This window comes from Micropterus dolomieu, linkage group LG21 (genome assembly GCF_021292245.1).
Source record: "Micropterus dolomieu isolate WLL.071019.BEF.003 ecotype Adirondacks linkage group LG21, ASM2129224v1, whole genome shotgun sequence".
Taxonomy (NCBI): domain Eukaryota; kingdom Metazoa; phylum Chordata; class Actinopteri; order Centrarchiformes; family Centrarchidae; genus Micropterus; species Micropterus dolomieu.
In genome coordinates this window covers 2321713-2340811 of record NC_060170.1, presented here as the reverse complement: position 1 = coordinate 2340811, position 19099 = coordinate 2321713, and the positions used below count along the sequence as shown (strand labels likewise).

At 39.4% G+C, this 19099-nt stretch overlaps 1 protein-coding gene across 2 annotated transcripts in view; it reads left to right on the top strand.

Annotated features, from left to right (window-relative positions):
- The window catches only part of arrdc1a (arrestin domain containing 1a), a 32996-nt gene that overhangs the window by 1987 nt on the left and 11910 nt on the right, over window positions 1-19099 (top strand). For both annotated transcript variants that reach the window (XM_046035071.1, XM_046035070.1), the window contains exons 2-4: window positions 13921-14031; window positions 14451-14501; window positions 17215-17369. In XM_046035071.1, the coding sequence (XP_045891027.1) occupies window positions 13921-14031; window positions 14451-14501; window positions 17215-17369 (317 nt within the window). The remainder of the gene's footprint in view (window positions 1-13920; window positions 14032-14450; window positions 14502-17214; window positions 17370-19099) is intronic.

The window sequence follows — 19099 nt, the reverse complement described above, 5'->3', positions numbered from 1 at the left end:
TATTAAAATCTCCTACAATAATAACTTTGTCCGTTTTAAGGACTAAAGTTGACAAAAACTCTGCAAATTCAGATAAGAATTCAGAGTACGGGCCAGGTGCTCGGTACACTATAACAAAAAGAATTGGTTGCAGTGATTTCCAACTTTGGTGCGAAAGACTAAGAACAAGACTTTCAAATGAGTTATAGTTTAGTTTAGGTTTAGAGGGCTAGAGTCGAAGATAGCTGCAACTCCACCTCCTCGGCCTGTGCCTCGAGGAATGTGAGTATTAATATGACTGGGAGGGGTGGATTCATTTAGGCTAACATATTCTCCATCACCCAGCCAGGTTTCAGTAATACCAAATAAATCAATATCATAATCTGATATTAGTTCATTTACTAGTACACCTTTAGAAGAGAGAGATCTGATGTTTAAGAGTCCACACTTAACTCTCCTATTCGTTTGCACTATTGCTCTTGTGGTTTTAACTTCTATGAGGTTTTTATGCACAGCTCCTCTTCTGTTTACCTTTTTAAATAATTTCGATGGTCGGGGGGCAGACACCGTCACTATAGGGTTTTCACTAAGTAACTCCTGAAATGGAGGAGCAGAGAAGTGTGTTAGACTGCGACTCTGCGTAGGGTTTTGTAATAATAATCTAATGTCAGGGGACATTTTTCAGTCTGCATTGCTATTGCTCCAGTATCTTTACATTTAATACTTTTCTTGATTACATACTTTTACGTAAGTAACATTTTCAATGCAGTACTTTTACTTGTAACAGAGTATCATCGACCACTGGCCACTTGACTTGAATGATTGAACTTTATTAATTTGTTCATTGCGCACCTTGTTCGGGACCGGTAACATTATTAATGAGGAGATAGCTGTAATGTTGTGACAAGACAACACTCACAATTTTCAATAATCAGTTCCTACTAAAATGTGCCCATCAGTGTAATGATAGTGTGCAAGCTAGCAGATTAGCTCACTAGCCATAGTGCTGGCATTGCTGTGCCCTTCAGTCACATGACCCTCACTTTGCAGGTCATAACAGTCCATTGAGAATCTACCACTTTCCAGTGAAATAGGGGACATCTTGTGTCCAGTGGTTACATTCTTGAAATGAACAAAATTGGCATATTCATCAGTTCTGGAGTTTTCAGTGAGGGTGAAGGAGTAGTTTAAGAATTTTTAACCAGAAAATTTTGGGGTTTTTTTGTAGAAAAACCATATCAGAGACAAATTATAAAACAAAGAAGAGTATTTTTTTCTAAAACATGTCTGGAGGAGATCTTTAAAAAACCCACTGTTCACACTGCACTTAACACCTGACGCTGAGAGGAGTTTGCAGGAAGACTGTAAGGGGATACCATTGGGATGCTGAAGCTCCTTGTCATATCATTTACTGAAATTGCTGGATGCGGCTTATATTATGACCTAGGCAGTTAATTTACCCACACTGCAGTCATGTCAGGTAAACGAGAGATAATGAATGATCTACACCCTGAAATTAAAATGAAAGTAGGGATGTCCGAGCCGATCTACAGGCTCTAGATCGAGACCAGTCATGGCATTTTTAATGATTATAGCCGACTTGTAGGTTATAAAACCTGTAGTTACAGCTGCCAGAAATGACCACAAGCACTTGTTAAACTTTCTCACAGTAGTGCTTGCTGTTAAAGTCACGTTGTACAAGATGCAGCATGATCAAACATAATGGAAATTAACATGATTATGCAGTGTGTGCAATTTAAGGGCAGGAGTTGTGAGCAGGTAGTTTAAATTAATGATATGACAGCATCTGTGAGTGATGCAAGCAGAGCTGCTTTGGGATTGAAAAGAGAGTTGTACTACATCTCTAAACTGTGCTCCTAGTTGAAAACATCAGTATTTTGTTCATACAGAGGTTGAATGGAATCTTACAGCTGTAAGATTTAAGAATCTTTTTAATATCTTGAAGTGTAACATATCTAGGAATCACAGTTTTGGACTTCATTACAGTTTCTCTTTGAGTCATGCTTTGGTCATTTTAAAGAGGTGGTATTATGCTCATTTTCAGGTTCAGAATCCTATTTAGGGGTTGTACCAGAACAGGTTTACATGGTTTAATTTTAAAAAAAACATCACCATATTTTTTGTCATACTGCACATTGCTGCAGCTCCTTATTTTTCATCCATAAAGTTTTAACTGAGCTCTGTCATCACAGTAACAATTTTATGTCCACTGACTGCCTGGAGGGTAGCTAGTGTTTGGAAGGGAGAGGAGAGGTGTGTGCTGCAGATCAGTGTTTTTACACCCGTATTTTTGAGGGCGTGTCAGACTAGCCACTTGGCGAGCGTGATATGAGGCGCATTTAGCTTTTATCACTCTGTCGTCACAGGGATGAAAGGGAAACAGCTGGACTACTGGCAGGTCAGAGCAGAGTTTTCTGTGGAGATGGAAACTCCCTTTGGGGTGGACTTTGGGCTTTTTCACTTTACATGCACAAAAAAGATATATAACTCAATAAAGGAGAGGGAGAAGCCAAAAGGCATAATACCACCTCCTTAAAATAAGTAGCTGCACTTACTGTGATGTCCAGTTCATTAGAAAACATACCCATAGCAATGCAACCTCTCACTGTATTTCCATTTTCATTTGACATTTCTAGGAATGGTTCAAAGCTGCACCGTGTTCTCCACTTTAAAAGCCACCAGACACATGAAATGTCTGCGCTGATGACTGATGCAGAAACGCAGCGGGTGATTCTGCCGAGATGAGAGGCACAACTGATTTTCACTGTGGTGGTTATATTTAACGAGGCCGGTGGACTGTTTGGGTGTTTGAAAGACAGCGTTATCACTGTGTCTGACAGTATCAATCAATGCAAAACTCCTGTAGGAATGACACTGGAGAAATAAACTTGTTTTTAAATGTAAATTATGCAGTAAAGCAGTAAAGAAGCAAATTAATGCTCAGGGCAGCACTGTGCATGGCTTAGCAAATCAGTCGTCATGTTCTTCTTTATAGTTTTATTTATAGTTTTATGTTTTTGACTTTTTAGTTGCAGACAGAACAGTTTAGCCCATAGGTGCCCCAGGGGCCCATCCGCCCAGTACTTGCATGGAGTAAAGGCAGGGGGTCATGATCATTGATCACACGTGGCATTTTCAATCTTATGATTGGGTAAGATATGTTGACATTAGGGAAGCAGGTAATGAGGGAGCGGTGCGGCACCTGATTGGGGTCCGGAGCCGGGCGAGTGGGCAACGAAACCTCGCTCAGCAGCCTCCCAGTGAACACGGCATGAACAGGACTGAACACAGCGTCAGAGATCAACAGGGAATCTAGCACTGAGATGATTTACATAGAGCTTCTTGATGGATAGCTTATCTGTATCTGTGGCTGGTTAACTCGGTTTATGCCAAGAGCCAAACCCGGCAAGAAAACCACCTCTGTACTGTATTCCCAGTGGTCAAACTGGCCTCTGTCAGTCTCGGAACTGTGCTCAGTTCCAGTCCCACTGTCGCTCACTGCTCACTGGAAGCTGAAACTAGTCCGCACAGAGTCTGCATGACGGGGTGGGGGCGTAAACACACTTTCGGCGCTACGGGCAGACGACAGTCAATGTCACAGACACCTCCCTCCCTAGCTATGCGTTTTCTGTTTCATGGAAACTTTCTGCTTAAAGCAATCCCCATGAGTAATCCCGGATTTTACAAAATGTACCTGTTAATAGATTACGTCTATTTTTTCTGTACTGTAATGGAATACAGTTACTTTTCCTGATTATGTGCCGTAACATGTAATCCGTTACTCCCCAACCCTGAATACCACAAATATGGAGACTACCTAGAAAAGTTTTACCTTGAAAAATCTTAAAGGGGAAGCCAACTAATACCACAGATGAGGATGTGGATCAGTGGGTGGAATGGTGATCCATTTATCAGAAGGCCAGTGATTTGGTCCCTGGCTACCCCAGTCTGCATGTCAAAGTATTCTTGGGCAAGAAACTGAACCCCAAATTTCTCTGTAGCCATCGGTGTGTGAATGTTAAATATTTTTCTGATGGCAGAGGCACCTTTATAGCCTCTCCATCAGTGATGATGGTGAATGTAAAGTAGTGTAAAAACACATTGAGTGGTTGGAAAGACTAGAAAGCTGATGCATGCATACCATTACCAACTCCAGTGATTTAGCATTTCATAAAGTTAGGACACACAAGTGACAGAAAATTGATGCAACAGAGGCCAAAATAACTTTTCGTCCCTAAAATGGGTCATGCATTACTTCATATTCATGTATAAAAAAGTCAATTAGATGGTAATCTGCATAGGAAATAAGGTTCATCAGCTTATAGTAATTAATTTGATCCAGACAGATGTGATCACTATAAGAGGTTTCCACTGTGTTCTGGGCATCACCGGTCTTTACTCATTTAACAGTTGTTGTCCTCTTCTTTACAACTGTGCCTCAGTCACTCCCATTTGAGCATTATATTTGGACAGACAAAGCAAACAGCACTAGCTACGGAATCCAAGCTCCCTTAACAGAAATTACAAGAAAAGAAACATTACAGTACTGTTTGACTGACAGGTGATCTTGGTGAAGTCCATGCAGTACCACCACATCACATACGAGGTTAGCACCAGATATTTCACTAATATCAAAGACAACATGGATTTGGAGGATTATCACTTTAAGCAGAGCAGCATGTCTTTGAGAAAGTGGCCCATGATCAGTATTTCTTGTGCATCTACTCTACTGTACATTGTATGTAGTATTGTGTGTTGTGTTATTGAGAAGCCCTTGTATCCCACTCCAAACGCAGCAGTGTAAGAACAAAACAGTCTTGAGATGTAAAATTATACACTGAAATGTATCACCTCAAGTCTGGCACTTTGTAAGATGGAGCTCTCTTCACCATTTGCAAGGATATAGTCAAATCTGGATGGTATTAGAATTGGAGATTACTGCCTGTGACTCAACTGTAGCAGCCACGTGGATCATTGCTGCTGTGATGGAGCATGTGAACATGCCAGCGTGACAGGTGACCCACACACAGCAGCTCTTCTCACAATCAAGGGTTGAGGTAATTCAGTCTGGGCATAACTCACTCCAGGTTGCTTTTAATGGTCTCCTTACTTGAAATTAAATTGACTACACAGTTGGAGCTTTTATTTTTTTGTTTCTCAGACACATTCTGGAGGGAAAAAGCTTCCATATGACTTAGGCTGACTGAATGTAGATAAATTGCCTGGGAAAAAAGATTGTGCTACCCTCCACCAAAAGGCGGTTGATAGAGGATCTATCGTTCCCGCTCCCCAGCAGCTGTCAGGGAAATGAGACCTTGAGAGAGGCTGGGGAATTTCACATTTTGTCATGTTCATTGTTTGCGCCTTCATATTTTCCTGCGTGCAAGTTAATGGTAATGGCACATCCGCTGACAAGATAACAAGGGAGCTGCTGTTTAAAGATGAAAAATGAGCTTGTTTTCTTTTTTTCATCTTCTTGATATAATTAATGGTGATATAATCTTTGAATGTTCTTTTGGTTCAGTTTATGCAACTTTCCAGAAAGGGCGTACTTGTCTAATTTAGGAAGATTTAAAAGCAGAGGAAACTGTCAATAATTTCCGTCTTCTTTATCAGAGGGTAATACATTTTTGATCATTTAATCATGTCAGATGTATTATCACCTTTTATGGTAATTGTTTACGCAATTATTCCCCCATCCCCATTTTTCTACAGATTCTGCAAGTGCTTTGACATATTCATGCTTTGACTGTAATCGTGCATAAATATATTAGTACGTTTACTGTATGTAGGTTACATGTAAAACTCATTAGGATTAAAGGTCCAGTGTGTAATATTTCTGAGGATCTACTGACAGAAATGCAATATAAGATCTATAACTATGTTTTCGGTGGTATATAAAGACCTTTATTACCTTAGAATGAGACATTTCTATCTACATAACCGCGGGTCCCCCTTACATGGACGTCGCCATGTTTCTACAGTAGCCCAAAATGGACAAACAGCGCTACAGAGCGTGTTTCGTCACTACGTTCTTCTCGTTCTTCTTCTAGTAGAATTTTGGCAGTGTAGACACTTATCACTACGTTGAATATGTGCATTCGAAGAAGAAGAAGTAATAACATACAGCAAGGGTTGGTAAATATTGGAATATAAGGCATAAATGAGCTAAGTGTTATGGTGTTTTGTTGGCTCAGTTGGTAAAGTGCAGGACTCTTACCTAGAAGGTTCTGTGTTTTTTCCCACATTGGGAGAATAATTTTTTTCTCTCTTCAACAAATGGATTCTGCAGCGACTATTTCACATGCTCACATTACAGCATGTGTTCCGGTGTTTGCTCTGCATCCATCAACCTACAGACGCCTTTTCATTTCCCCAGTATCTCCAGGCAGAGAACATTTAGGGGAATTACATTTTCTGACGGCTCTTTCAGAGGTGTGTCAAAGCAGCCTACAGACTCTTTTAATGTAGTTCAGAAATTTTCAAAGTAAAAGCGCTCAATTCAACTCCAAATATAGAATCACTGCAAACAAGCTTCTTGCGCTTTTATTTTGCAGGCAAAACCACAAAGAAGAAGTGATTGTGTGAGTAACCGTTGCTGGTTTAACTGAGATCTCTTTCATCACCGCTATCAAAGTATTTATTTATTTCTATTTTTTGCCAATATTGTAGCACTATAATCTGATATTATTGATGACAAGGAGTTTTAGCGAGGTTCCATAATCACAAAGAGAATAAACATGTTTCCCTTGTCAGTGTTTCTATAGACTTTATCTAGTGACAATGTTACACACTCATGGTTTACATTTTCCATGTTGTCTGTCAGTGGCTAAGTCACAATAACATATGGTTTTACTGAATAGTTAAGTAAATATAATTCCTTAATATATCTTCCTAAAGAAACCATTTCTTGACTGGCTCCTCTCTGCTGTCTGACGACACTTTTTGTGCTGTGTCAGCCACCATAGCTGTCCTACGCTGTCTGAAAGGGTAGAGGGCAGTGGTAGACTGGACAGATGGTTGCAATTCACAACCTCACCGCTAGATATCACTAAAACTTACACACTGAACCTTTAAACCTAAAATCTGAGAAACTTAAAGCTGCATGAATTCATTGTTTTGCCACTTGGGAGCAGCAGAAAAAACACATTGAAATATTATCACCTTAAATAGTTTCTGGTGTGCCAGGGATGGATAGATTATTAGAATATTACACTCAAGTAAAAATACCTTAACTACATTTTAGTCAAGTAAAAGTAAAAACACTGTGAAAATGTACTCAGATAAAAGTAGAAAGGTAAAAAGTACTGAGTAACTGTTATATTTTAAAAGGATGATAGTACTGTTAAATTCAGCAACTTTAGGCTACAAAATAAATTGCATTAAATGTCAACATCTACACTAGTGGAACAACATCACATTACTGAACCCTGATGTCCAAACCAACAATAAATTATTTTTCCATAGAGGCACTTTGCAGCCTGTGCATGCAACAGATAATCAATTATAAATATACAATAACTATTATAAGTGTTGCCTCACTGCAATTAACCAGAAATGAGGACAAAACTCAGACAATTAAACAAAAATGACAGACAATCGAAAGTCGATGCACACTGCAGCAATTGCATCAAACATTAGCAGCCACAAAAATATAAATTATTAATAAATAGCCTGACACTTCAAATAGAATCAACACCACCAAGACAGACAACACAGAGCTGCATAAACAATATAAACTCCACAGCGACTGCAGCCACAAACCCACATGCGGTGAAACTACAGTTTTTATTCACGTAGTGCACACACACAGTGCTACATTGCTCGGCAACGCAGTGGTTGCTGACAGTCATCTGTACAGTGAGATACAATAATAAGTGAGTTTGTTATACTCTCTTTATGTCTGAACGCCATTCTGTGGGTCTTGTGCACCACTAAGTCCTCCACAATTTGTTCTTGTTTCAACTTCTCTGCTCGTTCACTCTCAAAGAATAATATAACAAGTCCACTCAGCGTCTCTGTCCCAATATAACCAGGCCACTCAGCCTGTGTCCCACTATGACCAGTCCACTCAGCCTCTCTGTCTCTGTTTTTGTCAGAAACAGCAGAAAGACACCTCACTGCTGGAGGATCCACAGTTTGTTAGAATTTAGCCAGACACAGAATTTCTCACGTGGTTTATCGGGACATTTGCTTTTACTCTGCAACTGATGCAACTTAAAATGTAGCATACTATAATACTTGTGATAAAGTACTTAAGCAAAAGTAAAATTACAGATTTTTAAAAGTATTAAGTAGAAGTAGGGGAGAACTTACATAGCACTTTTTGCTTACTATAACTCGCTGACTTTTTTAGAGTTCTCAGATTTTTATACAAAGTACCCACATTTGTTCACTACAAATGGCACCAATTCAAACCTCTACAAGAATATCACAGAGATCGTGAGTTGATGTCAAATGCATTGTGTTCTAGTGTTGTGTCGTTCAAAGAACGTTTCGTTCATTTGACCTGTATGTGACTCAGGAGGAACGGGTTGTCTCAGTGAGTAATTCGTTTTCACGCATGTGTGAATAGTCTCGGACTCTTACGTTCACTCGTTACACAGCAGCTGCAAGGTCTCCGTCAGCACAGGAAACAGAAATGATTAGTTCACGACACTCGACTGTGGTTCTCTGGGTTTGAGTCGTTTGTCACAGGGCTGTGGTAAGCAGGCAGCACAGGAAACAGAATTGATTAGTTCAGGACCTATAACTGTGGTTCTCTGGGTTTGAGTTGTTCATTTTTCACGTGACATCTCGGCTACTGTGGAGCAGGAATCGTTCAGCGCTCACATGGGTCCTCTTCAGAGTCTGTCTTCACTCGGCAGGCTGACTTACTGCCAGCACCGGGGAATGAGAGGCAAGTCTGTTGTCAGGAAACAGTCACTGGACTGATAATTTTGTGACATTTAATAAAGCATAACGTTATTACAGCGCAGCTACATTGGGCTAAGTTATAGTTTTAACACAGCCGCACCGTAACTTTAGTGCTGCTAGTGTTTACAGACAACAGCTGATGAGAGTTGTTCTGGGTCTGCTCCACTTCAGAGCCCTGACAGAGTTCTACCGGGAGCTGAATTACCACAGAGGTCATCTCCTCCAAAACTGACATTAAACCATTAAAATACAGCCACATAGCAACGTTAGCGTTAGCCCTGTGGTTTGTTTACAGCTAACAGCTGATCCGGTCCGCCAGAGAACGCAACTTAACTTTTACTTTTTATTCATCGATAGAGCCGTGCTGTTAATGTTTCACAGCTCCTCACTGGTGAACAACCTGCAGTGTTTGTGTTTATTATTAAATTTGTTAAATTTTGTGTTTTATTCATCTAGTTTGTCAAGCTTATTACTTTAATATATTCCCTGTAAATCTGATGTTAATATACAGATTTTACTCATGGATGGCGTTAGGCTACTGTATGAATGAGCACTTTAGAGATATAGTGATAGTAATTATAATTATATATATATGGCTGGTCTGGTAGTATACTGAGAGATTATGATAGCATGATTTGTGTATTACTCAGGGTAACAGGGTATTGATCTCTGATTTGTTTTATAGGTAGAAGCTTATATATTGGTTTATCATTTATTAAACTAGACCTGATGTGTGTGTCTTTTTTGGAGAGGTGCAGAAACAGGGGGTCAATGCATGATCAGATAAGGAAACTTGAACAATGGGTGAGGGGTGGTTTGGAATGTGGTACAAAAGATCTCATTTCAGGAACTACGCTCGTAATCTGCCCAGCAACAGCATGGTGATTCATGGAGTCAGATGACAAACATTGGGTCAGGGGACGTGGGCCAATCATGGACTGACAGTCAGACTTCATGAACTGATACAGCTTGTTGTTTGTCAGAGAAAGGAAGATCGACCCAGAGCTCTGTAAGCTTTATTCATTTACTTGTAATAAAACTGATTAACTTGGACCAAAAACATCTTCTCCTATTGCTTCATTAAAGAACACGCAGGACCAAGGACTACACATAGTTTAAAAAGGGTAAAAAGTCAAGGTCCAACAATACTCAGGAAAGATTGTGAAAATGGACGGATTTAGCCGGAGTAGTGGCTTAATCGAATATTGACAACATATTTTTTTTTACATGGTTTGAATTTGGTTTTGGCTCCATGGGGCTTTATACAACCATGACAGAGAAAGATCAAGAGGTGAATTTGTGCATTATACTTTGTCAATTAGAGCAAGCCAGGCAGCCTTCTGTGTTTGAGAACTGCGCTGTTTTTTTTTTTAAATCACCCACTAGAGGGCTGCAGCGCCGCAATAACCAGCCTAGTTAAAATGAACGAAATGAGACAAAAAAAGATTAGTTCATTTTAATGAACGAGATTTGGTGACTCGAGTCTTTCAAAAAAGTGACTTTTCCCATCACTACTGTGTTCCCTTGCACACAGGCTCCGCCCTCTACTGGACTCTGTGGGTACTACCTCCTCCAATCACATGCACACACTTGCCCACTGAAATTTTATCGTGCACATAGCTGACCAATAGGACGTTGCTACCAATATGTGCGTGATGTATAAATAGCAGTGTCCCTACTGCCTCAGCATCCTTTTTTATTCAATTCAATTCAATTCAATTTTATTTATATAGCACCAAATCACAACAACAGTTATCTCACAGCGCTTTTCATAAAAGAGCAGGTCTAGACCATACTCTATGATGCTATTTGCAGAAGCCCAACAATTCCCACCAAGAGCAAGTACTAGGCGACAGAGGCAAGGAAAAACTTCCTTTTAAGAGGCAGAACCATGGCTCAGGGTGGGCAGTCATCTGCCTCGACCGGTTGGGGGTGAAGGAGAGAGAGAGAGAGAGAGAGAGAGAGAGAGAGAGAGGGCAAGAGAGAGAGAGAGAGAGGACAAGAGAGGAGCAGAGAGAAAAAGAGAGGAATGGAAGGAGAGAGAGGGGAGGGAGGCAGCCTACACAATATACACACACAGAGGTAAAGACAGTAAATGTGATGTTGCTATAGACTAAATGAAAAATGGTACAGATATTTGTAGTAGTGTTAATGATAACAATCGTAATGTTAATGATTATAATAACAATAAGACTAGCAACAATAGTCATTGCAGTAGAGGGTGTCGAGCAGGAACACGGGGGCAGCAGGTGACCCGCAACCACAGATCCAGACTCCACTGCTCCAGAGCCAGAAAACCTGCAGGAAGTGATAGGAGGAGAGAGGAGAGGGACGAGAAAACACAAGACTACCGGAAAGGGGAGAAGTTGTGTTAGTAACATGCAATAATGGGAAGAGGTTGCATACAGAGGGAGAGAAAGTAGAGGAGAGAGGAGCTCAGTGCATCATGGGAAATCCCCCAGCAGTCTAGGCCTATAGCAGCATATATAAGGGATGGTTCAGGAGTCGCCTGAGCCAGCCCTAACTATAAGCTTTATCAAAGAGCAAAGTCTTAAGCCTACTCTTAAATGTGGAGATGGTGTCTGCCTCCTGAACCCAAACTGGAACCTGGTTCCACAGGAGAGGAGCTTGATAGCTGAACGCTCTGGCTCCTAGTCTACTTTTGGAGACTCTAGGAACCACAAGTAACCCTGCATTCTGGGAGCGCAGTGCTCTGGTGGGGTAGTAAGGTACTATGAGCTCTTTAAGATAAGATGGTGCCTGACCATTAAGAGCTTTGTAGGTGAGAAGAATGATTTTAAATTCTATTCTGGATTTTACTGGAAGCCAATAAAAAGAAGCTAAAACAGGAGAAATGTGATCTCTTTTCCTGGTTCCTGTCAGAACACATGCTGCAGCATTCTGAATCAGCAGAAGAGTCTTAACTTTTTCAAGCAGCCTGATAATAGTGACAAATTCCCAAATGACAGACAACACATTTGAATGAAAAGTGAATGAAAGTGTCAGGAAAAGGGAAACATGCTCAAATGACAAATTCACCCTTTCCCACATTTTGCACTTCTAAACAATTGTTTCTGTTACAGTGTCAAAATATCACTAAAATCCCAACAAGTAAATGTCACCTTACCAAAGGAGTAACAAAGAAATTACTGTTTTTTAAGATGTAGACTTTTTCCTTTAGATCATTCTTAAGTAATAGTTCTGTCATTATAGAAAGACTAACCATTTATCAAATTTGTCTGTCGACTTGCTGAGAGCAGGTTTGATGTATTTGGGAGTTGCTTTTTAAAGGCTTGTAGGCCTTCCAGTCTGTTTACATTCCTCTTCAGGTAGAGCTGGTCAGACTGTCAGCTTCACAGTACCAACTCCCAGCAAACAAACTCTGTCACCATGCAACCGTTTGAAACACAGATGTATTATGAAGTGGGTTGGGCCCTGAGATAAGTTAGGTATTACTGGGCAAATACTGTATTTACAATGCATTAAAAATCAAATGTGTTTCAGTCATCGCAGCTCACCTGGGATAAGTTGGATATGATGAGATTTCAAGAGGACTGTTTCAGAAGTGTACAATATAAATAATTAAGAAAAAAATGTTTTTGCTTTCATTGTTTTTAGACTAAAATAGACAAATATATCATGGACTAAGACTAATATATGACAACTTGCATGTGGACATACACTGTTGTTGGTCTGGGACACTTTTTCTGGTTTGTGTCCATGATTTCTAATGAAGAGAAATTGTTGTGCTACAACATACAGTTATGTTTTGGACAACAGTGGGCTTCCAAATTTGTAGCAACAATTTGTGTTTGTCCCTCACCTGTTTTCACACGACAGTGTCCCCATGCACAAAGCCAGCTGCATAAAGAAAGAGTTTCAGATTGGTGTGAACACTTGACTGGCCTGCACAGAGCCCTGACCTCAAACCGATCCAACACGTTTGGGATGAACTGGAACACTGACTGTGAACAAGACTTTATTATCCAACATCAGTATTGGACCTCACTGACACTATTTTTTCAAGCTCTTTCCCAAATCCTCAACTCTCACAGTTACAATGTCAAGCTGACACTTAAGGTAGTCATACATTTTTATTGATCCATGTACGTTTACCAAGAACACAAATGATTTTAAGTATTATATGCTCCTGTTTAGGTTGAGACACATTTTGGTTTATCATTAAACACCAGCCAAGGTGGTTATTCTTAGTTCCTGAAAGGTTGATGATGACCCTCTTTATGTAAGACTATATAACACTTACAAACCCATAATCTCCTAAAGAGTGAAATTTAAGAAAATCTACTGGTTCTAACCACGGTGTGCATTGTGGTGGACCATTATTCCAATGTTTATAGGAAAATGTAGACAAAAATATCAAAATGTGTAGTGGATCAAAGCAGGTAATGGCAATACATTCTGGTCTTCTTAAGAAGACTGACAGGTGAGTCATGCAGAGTCATGATCACAATGCAGTGTTTTGTTCCTGTAATAAGGTCAAAAAACAACATTGTTCCACCTTGTTTGCAATGATGATGATTCACCCACAGAAGTTTAATGTTCATCCAAAAGTTAGGAATGTTCCTGCAGCAAGTCACCTGATATTTAATTAAAAGAAAAAATAATAAATCTCTTACTTTTACAACCTTGTCTGCTGAGTTGGGCTTTAATTGTGCGTACTTCACTAACTACCCACGGCCAATTTGAACATAGAAGGTCTGCTGGGTTACAGGCTCACTGGATAACTTTGAATGTGTAGTAAAGTTCAGTACTTTCGTCAGTCACAGAGCTGTGATAGGTTTCATATTACTAGTGGGCATTTCCGCTTCCTCTTCTCTTTTTCAGGGCTTTAGTATAACATACTTGTGCTTTTTTGGTTCTGCCCATAAAGGAAATTAAATTAATGACTCTGCTTAATGACATTATTTGCTTATGAGAAGTGTTTCATGCTGCAGATGTGTAGCTAAAACTTCCAATTCACTGTCTGTATATTCTTATCTGCAGCCATCAAAGTGAACTGCAATGGTTTCTGTGGTATTACCAGTAAGGTAAATGACACGGCATGGACGGTGGAGGAACAGTACTTCAACAGCACCATCTCTGTTGCAGATAAAGGTATGCTGCAGAACAACTGATCCAAAGAGTTTGATCTATCTGTATTGTTATGAGGTAGGCCCAGTTATGGTTAGGCTGATGGCTTATAGTCATCAACCACTGAGCCCTCTACTGGCATGTAAAATCTCATTACTGAAGTGTAATAGAAGCTTTCTAGTGAAAAATATTTTTATAATCATATGATCTGCTTAATGAGGTAGACTTAAAGACTTTATTTTGCTCCAGGGCCAAAGTCGATGCTGACTTTACTTATGCTCTGCCCTATTCCTTAAAGGAGCCACACTACTCTTATAACAATAAGCTAGTAAGGAGAGACCAAGGCATATCTGCCTGGTGGGAAACAGCAAGGCGATTGTTGCTAGAAAAAGTCAGTGTTTCCACTGACTGACTGTTTTCTTTGCTCTCTATGTCCCATACAGGAACCCTCAAGCAGGGAGAACACACTTTTCCATTCAAGTTTCTCATACCAGGTAGGAATGTTTTTGTGTGTTTTGCCCTTGCATTTCACAGCAGACATGCACTGACATGATGATATTTACCCTAATTTTCCTATGGTTCAACAGCAGTAAGGATGGGACTGTTATCCCGTCATTCACTGGGGCTTATGAGTGTTGTGTGAAACATTGCACTGTATTTGGATGAACCAGTGCAGCTTATTGTTCAAATGTAGTACATTGAATGTCACAATTTCAGATTAATATTTACATTTCTACACTTTTAAGCTCAATAATTTTATACTGACAATGACCATGTGTAATGTGCAAGGAGTCGCTCATGTTAAAGAACCCACAGAAAATTATCACCAACTCTGCAATTCCCTTCAGCTCTATGGAACTTTTTTGCCTCTTTTAGCACATTGCTTTGGTTTTAGCAACCACAACTTTACTGTTTTCTGTCACTCTCACCACTCTCGTTACCAGCAGCAGGCAGCAATTTTAATGTATCTATTCTTCTAGGATTACTTGCAGAAAGTCTAATAGGGGGCTAATGATCACCAATCCAAAATGTAGGTTTAAACACAATCATTAACTGAAACGGCTGTGTAGGAGGAATAAAACTGGGTGAGGAACAGCTAAACTCATCTATCAATATGAGGTTTACTGTCAAAAGTCATACACCATGGCAAGACTGAGCACAGCACTGTGTGCCATTAAAAAATAATAATCACAAAATAACAGTACTGGAATATTTTGAAAATAGCCCCTTTTTTAACATAGTGCTTTTAATGTCCTTGAAATTTAACCACATAACTCCAAAGTTTTTTTCATCAAGTCATTATAATTAAATTGCTCAGAAATCACTCATCGGTCAGTGCTGCAAATGATCAAGAACTACTAGGCTAAAAATAAGGCTTACCTGGTCTGCCAGTTACTTGTTGGAAATAAATTCAATTACATGGGGTGGATCAAATCAGCACTATGCAAAAACATTACCCTTATGGATAGCCACAATTATTGAAAAGATATTTGTATTTCTGTATGTATATTAGATTAGATTAGATGAACTTTATTGTCTCCTTGGAGAAATTTTTCTTGGGCCCATAGTGCACATTGCGGCTTCGCAGATAATACATACACATACAAACCAATCGTCAGCCCAGAAAGTAGGTGCTGACGTACCAGCAAAGCGAATACAGCAGTAAATCCAAGAGAAGAGAAGCAAGTAGACCATACATGTATAAAAATCCATGTTAAAAATAAGTAAGGTAATATATAAATGCACCTTTCTGTAATAAGTAAATAAGATAAGTAAGCTAAAATATGAAAAATTGCACTCCTCCAAGATCACCTGGAGTTACAATAAAATAATATAAAACCAAACTGTGCGTAATCGTAAGATCTAATAAAACCTGCTCCGTGCCATGACTGAGGGATTTGCATATTGAGTAAAGAAATGGAGGTGGGGAGGAAAGAGAGTTTAAAACATTTACCTCTGCATCTGCAAGCACTAAATCATCTTCCTGAAGGCAACAACTCATAATCAGAAAATACCACATGTGAAGGATCATCTAAGATTTTGTTAGCCTGTCTAATGACAGCATACTCAACCATGTACTGAAGTGACTGCTGTAGATCTTTCATGCCCATCACTTTCATGGCGCTTTTGTCATGTTCATGAGTCTTGATTTAGACTGTACAGTAAGGGAGCCAGACCAGGCAGCTATACCATATCTTACAATACTTTACATCAGTACTATGTATCTGTATAATTGTGTGTGTATATTCTGTATATATGTGTATGTATGCATGTAAAGTTGGATCACCAGAAAAAACATTTTGTCATATGGTAATGAGATTATTTATTTGTGATGTCAAAATAATGTCCTTAAAAGGATATTACCCTACACAGTAACCCTGGCCACTTTAAGTTTCTACGCACAATTTCAGAATTGTATACTTGTTTTATTTTGGTAAGCATTTTTTGGCATGGTCAAGATTCTTGGAAAACAATACACCTTGTCCCTCACTTTCTGTCTGCACATTGTTTCCGTGGTTCATTGTAATTGACTCTCAAGCATGGAAAAAAAACAGCCTGCTCTTGTGTTTTTAGCTTTTTTCCCAGGTAGAGTCTTCTCCCTACTGTGAACTTCACAGAAACTGAAAAGCAACCCAACCGGCATTTTTACTTGCAGGTGTATCAGGACACACTCTGGAGTCTTGTTTTCATTTTACATTAAAAGGCGGAAATATAACTTGTCTTTTGTCAGAGTAACATTTACTCAAGAAGATATGCAGAAATATTAGCTTTCTAAACATTATTTATTATTTTTAAATACTGTAACATTTATTTCAAGCAAAAAGATCAGGTGTGAATTGGCATATTATTCCTAGTACTAGGGTATGAATTTGATGTTATTTTATTAAATCACAATCTATTTTTGAATCCCCTATTGAATCTAGTGCTTGTCAATGTTAAACATTTGTAACAATTGTTAACCTAACCAAAAATCCAAAGGTTTAATTGAGATCTGTGTTTTCTGTTGGCAGAGAAGGCACAAGCCTTATTTCACTTGTTAGGTTTTTAAAGGTTATGCAATAGGAATGTTTTTGTTGAATGTTTTTAGAGCATTGTTATATCACATGTAACATGGTCAAACTGTTCAATGACCCTGTTATAACAACCTATCAGTCTGTATTGGCTATTGTGTTGTAAAAAAAATACATATTTGGCTTCTTTCCACAGACTCTGCTCCAACATCTTTTGAAGGCAACTATGGTAGGATCATTTACAGAGTGAGGGCTTTTATTGACACACCACGATTTGCCAAGGACTACAATACAGAGAAAGCTTTCTACCTGCTAAGCCTTCTAAACCTGAATGAAGTGCCAGACATATGGGTGAGACATGCTTAGATGTGTGTGTATATGGTCAGTCATTAACTGCTTAAACAAAACATGAGGCTGATGTTGGTCTTCAGAGTTCATATACCTACTTACATATATACAAACATGCGTACCTACTCACATTGTTTCTGTTTATTTAATGCCTACTTTGACAAAATGTCAGATATGTGGTTTTAGGGGTAGTTTTGTGTTTGAACTACACTATATTGCCAAAAGTTGTAGGACACCCGTCCAAATCATCTAATTCAGGTGTTCCAATCACTTCTACAAACATTTGTGAAAGAATGGGTCGCTCTGAGGAGCTCAGTGAATTCAAGCGTGGTACCGTGATAGGTTGCCACCTGTGCAATAAGTCCATTTGTGAAATTTCCTTACTACTAAATATTCCACGGGCCACTGTTAAGAACAACAGAAACTCAGCCACGAAGAGGTAGGCCACATAACATCACAGAGCGGGGTCAGCCCATGCTGAGGCGCACAGTGCGGAGAAGTTGCCTACTTTCTGCAGAGTCAATAGCTACAGTCCTCCAAACGTCGTGTGGCTTTTGGATTGGCAGTTTGGGTATGGCCCCTTCCTGTTTCAACATGACTATAGTATAGTGCGTGTTGTCAGATACATTTGGTGAGTACAGATTTAGGTTTTGGTCAACGATATTAAACAAACAAAATAAATCTGCTTGACTACAGCTGTGACTGTTTACAAAAAAAAGTGCGTAAACTTTTCAAGTAAAGGCGTGGATGTGCAGTCAGTCTTTACAGCTTGAGCACTTGGTGTGGAAGTTAGTATGCATAGTTGTGCATAGGCACAATGGTACAAGCCCGGCAACCTCCAGAGGTAGGGCAAAATCAGTGTTTTGTAAATCCCAAGTTAGTGTCAAGTCCCCAGTCAACTCTAAAGTCAAGACACAAAATCCAAAGTTTTAATTGAGATCTGTACTATTTGTTGGCAGAGAAGACAGAATCACTATTTTATTTGTCCAGTTTATAAGGGTTGAGGAAGAATTATTTTTTGTGATTGTAGAGCATTATTATCTTACATACTGTGAGCAGTTATTCTCAAACAGAGTGCTAGAGGCCATGGCGATGCCATCCAGGGTAACTATATCTTCAGATAATGTGTCCCAGAGGTTTTTGGGGCCAAGTACAATAACTTCACTTTAACACCAGAAAATTGCAGGTCATCCAGGTTTTATGTGTTAAGGGATGGTTGAAGTTTAGCTAACTGATTGGTTTCATCTAGTTTCATCAATATAATTGGGTATCGTCTGCATAACAGTGAACGTTTGTTGAGTATTTCCTGATTAGAGATGTCACAAGAACTGATACTTCAGTACCAAGTCGATACCAAAATTCTGAAAACATGTCGATACTCGTTTTCAATCCAACACGTGCAGCGACAGCTCCGCCTTGACACGTCAAGATGAAAAGAGTCGTGTGAAGTTAGTTTTGCGGCTGTTACCTACAGTAGCTCCATGTCAAAGCCGCAATTTCTTCCAGTTTTGTGATATGTTGGAGAGCTAATTCAGGATGACCTTTCACAGTTTTGATGACCTGAAAATCACGAAAGCTAATTGCAGTTTGCAGCCCCGAGTCTGTCCAACGCCCCTGTCACTACAGTGGCGTTAGGGACCATCTTAAAAGTTCATTAGGATCCATTTCAATCATCCATAACTTTTTTGTTTTTCAGCATACAATTTCAAACCACTGCCAATATAGATATTCAC